Here is a 9,231-nt window from a genome sequence, read left to right on the forward strand (position 1 = left end):
TCCTGTGGAGTGGTTTTCAAGAACTCTTCTACTACTAGTGACTCTTTGTGTTCCAGTAAGCAGTGAATAACACCATACCTGGGCATTTTTGTTTCAAACTTTGTTACCTTTTGGAAGAGTATGATACTGGGATATTGTGCAAAATACTTATATAGAATTTTCTGTCCTTTAAAAAGAATTTAATTTGTTGTCTGTTCCTCAGGGTTAAGCTTCCATATTGAAAGGTTTGTGTTATGATGGTTTCTGTAGGTTCTGTGATGAATTAGGACAGTATTATGAAATATAGAATGTAAATTTAGGTGGTAGAGATAAGTAGGATATAGCCACTGATTTTCATTGCATAGTCATCTGCCACATAGTGGAAGGGGTCTGTACCATTACTGAGAGGTTTCTTTGGGCAGCTTCTTTGCGGAAGGTTCCTTCTGCGAAGATTTTGACCCTGCCCCAGTGACTGATAAAACATGACAAGATAACTAATAACAGAACAGCCTATAACAACACTGGAAAATCAACACTTCTGTCCACAAGCTGTATGTGTGCATTGGGCAATTCAAAACCGAGCACAGTCAAACTCAAAGGTTAAATGCAAATGAAAGGTTATATTTGAAGCACCTTGAAAGAAAAATCGCTAATCACTAATCACTCCATAAGCACTCTTCGTTCCAAATTTGCAGGAAAAGCTTCTACGTTTCAGTATTCTACACTGAGATAGGAATTAGGAGTTCAAACATATTGTAGCTCTGAATTGAGTAAAGAGGTGTAAACAAAAAATAAAAACAAAAATAAAAAACAACAACAGAAAATACACCCTGGAGTGGGATAAACCTTCAACCTTTGCAAAGAATACTTTTCAGAAACTCTCTGAAAAGTTATGCTCTCACCTACTGATTTTAGCCATACTGTAGCCTTTCTCACTTTCAAGGAGGTGTGTTATTAATCTCCTCACTTCAAATATGATGTGCCTCATGAGCTTCCCTAATCTTTTTTGCTAGTATCAAATTGTCATTTAAACTGTGCACATTATTCCAGTCTAAAGAGATGATTCACAACTGTTTCCCTGGTTTTGTGCTGATGTAACTCCATTGAGATCATGTTGATATTCCTTGTCCCAAAGGGAAGAACAGATCTTTCATGCTCAGTTAACATTCCTACTTCTCTCCCCAGGGTACCTATTCTCCTTCGCTAGAGATTCTTTTGAATACTCTAATTAAGAATAAGAATCTCATTGAATATTAATTAGTTTTTCACTGGCCTCATTGAAAATATTTAACTCAAAGCAATTTCCTGGTAATTATCTCTTGATTATAATTTTGAGAGGACTTACCACTTTTTAAAATAAATTCCATTTTTTGAAATACAACTTCCTTTTGCATGTGTCCAGTTTGTCACAACTACTGATAAAAACACAACAAGCAGTAGCCATGAAGAAGTCATTTTGTTTTGTCTTACTTCTTGGGCTTCCTTTCTACAAAAGCTGTCATTATGTCCCTAGCTTTCCTTTTGCTGTTTTTCACTCTAATTACTTAACTATACGGCAGATGACAGCGTCCTTCATGCAGACAAGTTCAGAGTCTTTTCAGGGATTGAATCTATTGGGCTTGTACAAGCAGACAGCTCTGTATTAAGGCCAAAATGGCAAAGCAGATCAAGACTTTTCTTTCTTGCCTATTCCTGGAATGGTGAGATAGGACCTGATTGGTCCTCAGCTCTTTCTTCAGCTTCCCACTCACTCTAGGACTCCTAGTTAGGTATAATTAAATACATGACAAAACCCTTTTCTGCTTCCAAATTTGTTTTGAATATTCAAGAGAGAGGAAGAGACTGCAGAATTTGAATTTCATGCCCTAGAACATATGGTGCCTTGGACTAGCAGCAGGACAAACTAAAACCATAATTTTTATATCCTTCCTATCATAGAAGAAGGAAGTGGAAGTAGCTTTTCACTTTTAATAGATGGCCACAGCAGATGCTCTTTGAAATCTCTGAAAAGGGGTAAAATTCCCAAAATGCCAGAAGTGTGTGGTTGTTTTGGTTTGTTTTGTTTTTCTAAATCAGGATGTGAAGTAAGGAGTCTAAGACTAATTCTCAGTGAAAATAAAAGAGTAGGTTTCTTGTGAACTTTTAGGAATACTTTGAGGAATGCTGCAATCATCCTGTGTGCCAGCAGCGTCATCATTGGCTTCTAACAGGGCAGTCATGTTGTTCCAATGAAAGCAATTGCAAGCATAGCCCATTGCAGAGTTCTCAGCCTTCTTGCCTGGGATCTCAGCATCATCCAGAAGCTTGTGAAATTATCTTAAAGCACCCTTTAAAGTTTACCATCTTATTGCAACAGCATCATATATAGATTCCATTATTGCAGCCAGGAGCATTAACCATTCTCAGGCCCCTGTAGAAGAACACTTACATGGCTTTATTTCATGTGAAGGATTGCATAAGGACTTCAGGCGGAATTCCTTCCCAAATTCAGCTGAAAGCCTTATGTAAGTCCAAACACTTGCCTTATGCTTCCAAAGAGAAGTGATGCTGATTGAATGCACTAGAACTCTCAGACACTACTGTAAGGGAACCAAATCATTCACAAGAACCCTTTGCCTCCTTGAGCTTGAAGAGCTGCTCTGTGCAGCTCACAAGAAAGGTTGTCAGAAAGGATCAACCTTGGCTGCCAGTGCAGCTAATGTGTTGCTACCAGCTGGTTGACGTACCTCTCCTGCTGACTGGTAATGCTTACTTCACCAGGCACTTGGTCTGCTTCCAGCACATGCCTCTATTTATAATCTGAACAGCAGCTACAGGGACTCTGCTCCATTCATATTTGTCAAGTCTTATGGAGTTAGTTACTATACCAGATGTCAAATTTTATAGTGAAAGTACTTCAGTCTCCATTCAACCAAATTCCTCATTTCTGCCACCCCAAGACAGTACTGCTCATCATATATCTGCAGTGCAGACCAGTGACACTTGAAGAAAAGAATTTACTTGCCTTTGAGCAGCTGTAGTTTGAAACTATGACTACAGTAGAATAAGAAATCCAACTGTTAAATTAATTCATTTTTAAGCAACAATTCCACAATTAAAAACATAGAATATTAATAAAGCATAATTCTGCACACCCTTTATTTCTATAAATCTAAACTGAAGCTTAAACCATGTTTTATAGTGTTGATATTGCCTGCAATGCAGCAAGCAATGAATAAGCAACGCTGATTCCAAAAGCAGAAAACATCTTTTAACCTGGACTGCTTTTGTTTCTTTGTTTTGTGAAGGGATCTCTTGAAGTAACTTAATTTTGAATGCAACTCATTAATACGGGCTCCCTGCACCTGCATTTGCAAGTCTTCTCCAACTGCCTAAACAGGGGGACTGGAGCTTTTAGGATTAATTTTCCTTAAGTGACCTACTTCACAGAGAAAGATAATCGTGTGTTTATAGCCTCTTGCATTCTATTCAGGTCACAGATGGACAGATAGCAAAGCTATTCCTCAGTCACTTACTGGAGTTGCAGCTAATATCTAGTGAGAGTGGAGATCAGGTCAATGTTGATTGGTCAGAATGCCTAAAAGTATTGAAGATCATCGAATCCTACTTCAGTCTCAGGAGATGTCACAGTTATGCCCTAGGATACTAGTCAGTGGTTTGCTCTAGGAATGTGTTGTGGTAGTGATGAAATTATTGTGTGCTATAGAAGTTAAATACCTGACTTTGAATCCTCTGCCTTGAAGGTGGACACCATGCACCATTCTGGCAGTGAACATGTCTAACATTACCCACATACCACGTACTGTGACCGACAGCAAGGATCAGAAGTTCTGGGAAGTTTTTGAGCTTTTACTTGCTAAGAAGTGCTTATGATCCCATGAACAGTCAGCACTGTAGACATAATTTTACAAACAATCGCTGCGACCTAAACCTGTGTTACGGAAGAATTTTTTTTTTATACCATGTTTAGTGGAAACAATAAAACTTGTATTTTGCTGTTAACCATAACAGACCTATTTTTGCTCTTGCATTGGGCTTATCCTCCACTGCTGTGGAAACACTTACGCAGCTCTGTTTGTAAAGCAGTTTGTCATCTGTGTTCAAATATTCAGAATTTTCACAAGGAAATGACAAGGCTTCATTTTCTGTTATGATACTTTTAAAAGTTCAGTGGAGCTTTTCATGATGAGAAGCGGGCAAGAAGTATGAAAAATGTCTCTTTTTTTTGAAAGACCAACTTAAAGTGTGCCAGGAAGCCAGTGATGTTAATTGTGACAAGTCTGAAGAACTAAGTATTTAAATTGTGACAGTGCCAGCAAAAGGATGCCTGGCTTTCAGAACAAAACAAAACAACATACTTATGCAGGTTGAATTCTTAAACTGCAAATGTGTGTGTGCCTGTGTCACTGCGTTTATATGTACAGCTCATCTTTTTGCTCTATGGTGTAACTCTGAAGGGTGTCCTGGCAGAAGTTACATTGTAATTTGGATCACTTTCATCACTGAATAAATGTTCCCATTTCATGTGGGCCAATAATCTTGGAACACATGAAGAATGTTTTGGTTTTGTTTCATTGTGTAATGGTTTTGTTACAACCATTAAGACAACCTGACAGAGGTGTGTTTGTATTTCCTCTGATGCAATGTAATACAGTGAGGACAAAAGCAATTCCTTTTAGCAAAAAGCCTTTCAATCAGGAATTAAAAAAAAAGGTTTTAGAGAGAGACAGTATGGGTAGCCCACCTACACCTATCCTAAGGGACATTAGTGCAGCTGTTTCATCATAAAAATCCTGGCCACAGGCTCTAGCAGTTGTTGTGAGCCCTTTGGGTTTTCCAGGCGTGGTACTTTCAGCTTCAGGACTTGAGCATTTACCATCCCAGGTATTAGCTCCAGAATTTTCTCTCCTGAGGGAGAATTCCCTAAAGTATGTGCCTGAAGTGTGTGTTTCTCAGTGTTCACGTTGGAGCTGTTAATAAACTTGAACACATGTAGCCCTACAGATCTGAGCATCGATGCACATAATCTAATCTAGTTTAAGAACAGCCTATTGTAGGTGTGCTTTGATCTGTTTCTAAAATAATTAATTTAAATCAAGATAAGTCCAGTTTTAGCCAAAATAATTCACAAACCATACATTTGTCTGTGTGCATGTGTGTGTGAAAAAGATTTTGAAAATAACTACGTACTGCTATGATTGGTTACAGGCTATTCTAATCAGATTATGATTTTATGAAGTATGGAAATACAAAAAAAAAGTATGTGTCTTTGGCCCTTGTTTCTTGGTATGATATCCATCACATTTTTGTGTCAAAGAATGTGGAAGGTTTTTTTGGAAGAAACAGGATGTCTAAATAGTTGAGAAATTATAGTGTATTATCAAATACAAAACTAGACTAAATCAAGTAATATGCTTCTATTCGTGGAGCAGTAGTACAATCTACAGAAGATGTTGTAGAGATTAGTTGTAGGAAAAAATGTACAGTGTATGTTATAAACAACTTCTGCATTACAATAAGCATGTTCAAACCCACTGTATTAGATTTCCTAGGGGTAAAAAGTAAAGTGGAGAAATAGTACTAGTGCAGTCCTGTTGAAAGTGACTGATTTAAAATAACAAGCTCCAAAGAAACCTTCCAGCTTTTGAACGAGGGTAGCTATAGCAGCTACAGAAAATACATGATTTTTATTTACTGCTGACGTTCCACTGTACAAGAAATAACTGAAGAGCTCCTAGCTGCTTTCTTGTCAGGGTTTCTTGTAAGGGCACTCGGCAAAGATGCAGGTGAGACATGCCAGGAATCCCACTCATGTGGTTACTCAGCGTTGGCTAGGACTCTGTCTCCTGGGATTTTCATTGCTTATAATTTTGCCTTGTAATATTGTGAGTATAAACAATACGTTGAAAAAGACCCATTCACTACCCTTTTTGCATTGTCAGTTATGATATGAAGCAATCAAACGGTTCCCTTCCTGTAACCATCCCAGATAATTAGCTTGTAATCTGCTGGGTTACGTGAATATAGAATCTTGTGTGTATATTTTTTCTGTGAGAAAAGACAAATAGTAAGATACATTTTGTAAATGTGAGTAAGTGTCACACGCACAGTTAACTTCTAGTCCTGCTGTAGCAGGGCTATGAAATAGGACCACTCACTTGCATGAACTTGGTGTGGAGATTTGTTTTCAAGATCAGAACATCTAGGAGGAAATGTGATTATGATGATGAACTCAAATTTTTCACATGATTTTTACAGAATTTGTTGATCTGCTGTGCTACTATAGATGAAAAGTAAATCTGTTCAGAGAAACAGAAGTATAGATATTGTTACATAAATTTGTTCTCATCTTCTTTAATATGTGAGTCAGTGCTCCCTAATGAAGTAGAATTATCATTATATTAGTTTAGTCACTGAAGATTTAAAATTTCCAGTGGTGAACTTCTAATTAGTTGAATAGATCATGAAATGCTACAGCAATTTGAAAGAACCTGTATTTCTTGTCTGAAAGAGCTCGTATTCCTGTTCAAGGGAAGAAGCAGTATATTTGAAAGAAAATGCAGGAGCATGGAAGAATCAGATATCTCATTTTAGTGAAACAGTAGATGTGATCTGAATTGATAATGAGTGGCACTTAGTGACTGGTTGACTTTGGACACCTAAGGAGTTTTTATAGGAATCGTAATGTTTTTGAAATGTGCATTTGTGGAACAGACTGTGCATATGCAAGAAGTGAGAAAAAGAAACTTGGTGGGTGAAATGGTGGCAGAATGATTCATATGTGCAAAGTTCAAATAAGCCTATCAGCTTATATACAAAATATCAGTAAACTATAATTAAACATATGGTCCCTTCCAACTCAAGCCATTCTATGATTCTATGATACTAAATTATATTAAGTATTAGAAATAGATTACAATAATTATTCATAATTCACTATAAACTTATATGCAAAGTCATTTTGATTAGAGTTACAGATCATTAGTTGTCAGTGATGCCTTTAACAGTAAGTTAATTAGACAAAAATTAATTATTTTCTTTATGTATTTTTCATGTAGGTATGCAACTCAAATGTGGTTGTCTTTATAAAAGTAAATGATAATGACCTATTTGTGTACAAATACCTTCGTCTGATATATAAGATGTTTTTCCTTTGCATTCTAAGTAGAAGGACAGGGTCTACAAATGATGGCTAATTATTTTTGAAAATTAAAATCCTGTATTCGTGCAGATAATAACTAAATTATAGGCAAGGATTGTTCCTCCATGGCTACATTAATAAATCCCAACATCACAATCCTATTTGCAATAAAGCAATAATATCTCTATGCTTCTTGATCTTTAGCTTCTTCGCTGATATTACTGAAGTATTATTAACAGCATTATGTTGTTGAAATTCAAGATCTTTGATTTTGTAAGTCCAAATTAAGTATGGTATTTAATAATAATAATAAAAATTATATTGCAGGCATAGAAGGCTTGTATTAGGGCAGCTAATCCGTAGTTCCAAAGCACTACATTAGCTCTCTTAATCATGTTGGTGACAAATCTTTCCCTATAATGTCTTTCATTAAGTAATACATTGAAAAAGCACTTATACATAATACATATATATTAAAGTGATGACTAATCATGTGCATATTCTAGAATTACAAGCTGTTGCTTTTCCTAGAATCACAGAATGGTTTGAGTTAGAAGGGACCTTAAAGATCATCTAGTTCCAATCCTCCTGCCATGAGCAGGGATGCCTAGATCAGGTTGCCCAGGACCCTATCCACCTGATGTCTTGAACCCCTCCAGGGATGGGACATCCACAAGTTCTCTTGGCAACCTGTTCCAGTGCCTCATCACTCTCTGAGTGAAGAATTTGCTACCAACATCTAAGTATTCCCCCTTTTAGATTAACCATTACCCTTTGTCCTATCACTATCTGCCCATGTAAAAAGTCACTCTCCACCCTTTTTATAAGCCCCCATTAAGGATTGAAAGGCTGCAAGGAGGTCTCCCCTGGAGCTGGTTGGATTTCATCATCTGTAACATTTTATTTAAAGAAAATAACCTCTTGAACTAGGAAGGCAGAGGTTGTTTTCTGGTAAAGATATAGCTATATTAAAAAATTTGTTGGTGAGTACTTTCTGAATTTGAAGTTTTGATGATTTGCACACTTGTATTCTCATTTGAACATTTAGTCCTAGAGGTTTGAAGTCTCTGACCATTCTCATTCTGTCTTTGCAGTTCGACAATCAGCAAGCATTGGGAGGCAGAACTGGCCACGCTCAAGGGTAATAATGCTAAGCTCACAGCAGCCCTGCTGGAGTCCACTGCCAATGTAAAACAATGGAAACAACAGCTTGCTGCATATCAGGAGGAAGCAGAACGTCTTCATAAGCGGGTAAGTTGAGGCAAACAGCCAGGATCATTGAGATGGAAGTTCTGGTGACTGTATTCACTCATTTTGAAGTGGAACAAATAAGCTTATTGTTGGGGCTTTAGGTAAATCTTTGAGACGGACACTAAAGATCACTTTAAAGCACACACTATTTCTCAGGGAATTCTTTTGTAGCAGTTCCTTTTCTGCAGAGGGTTTTGTTGTAGCCAGAGTTATCTCTGCTGTAAACCTTAGGCCACCTTTGCCAGCTTTCACTCCTCGTTTTATGCGAGCTGCATCGCATCTGTTTCAGGACTTTCACCATAACATTACATGTGACTCCCTCCTGCCTCTAAGCCTGTAGAAACTTGACATCAGATCTGTAAGTTAAAGGAACCCTGTTGTAGTTCCCAGAGTTACCAAGGACCAGCAGCTTCCTTTTGAACTTGCACCGAAAGAAAACCAACCCTGTGTAAGACCAAACTCATTATATGCGAATAATGGTCTCCTCTTGCATGAATGCAAGAGGAGCAGGGTCTTCTTCCCTTCACTGTAAAATTTGCAGAAGTCATTTCGCAGAACAGAAATTAGAACACAATTGGGGTAGGAGTAACAGCCTTTGAGAGAGGAATAAAGCTTATGCAGTGTTGAAGTCTGCATTGTGAATACAAGTATACAATTCCTCTTCTCTTTTCACATATGATACTTAATATATTGGTATAATTTATTCATATTTGTCCATGTGAATTTAGTGTAGGGCATACTTTTGTGCAAAATGAAGGCAAGCCTACACGTGTGTAGTGAAGATGTATTTAGTGGAGCTTTTCTAGAGTTTTTTTTAGTGTCAGAAGATGAATTTAGTTAAGAAATGAAAAAAAAAAAAC

The 9,231-nt window shown here is 37.3% G+C and overlaps 1 protein-coding gene across 2 annotated transcripts in view; it reads left to right on the forward strand.

Moving 5' to 3' along the window:
* HOMER1 (homer scaffold protein 1) overlaps positions 1 to 9,231 on the forward strand; it is an 87,944-nt gene that overhangs the window by 56,980 nt on the left and 21,733 nt on the right. For both annotated transcript variants that reach the window (XM_072030717.1, XM_038169759.2), the window contains exon 6: positions 8,215 to 8,371. In XM_072030717.1, coding sequence (XP_071886818.1) covers positions 8,215 to 8,371 — 157 coding nt within the window. The remainder of the gene's footprint in view (positions 1 to 8,214; positions 8,372 to 9,231) is intronic.

Source organism: Anas platyrhynchos, chromosome Z (assembly GCF_047663525.1).
Source record: "Anas platyrhynchos isolate ZD024472 breed Pekin duck chromosome Z, IASCAAS_PekinDuck_T2T, whole genome shotgun sequence".
NCBI classification, from domain to species: domain Eukaryota; kingdom Metazoa; phylum Chordata; class Aves; order Anseriformes; family Anatidae; genus Anas; species Anas platyrhynchos.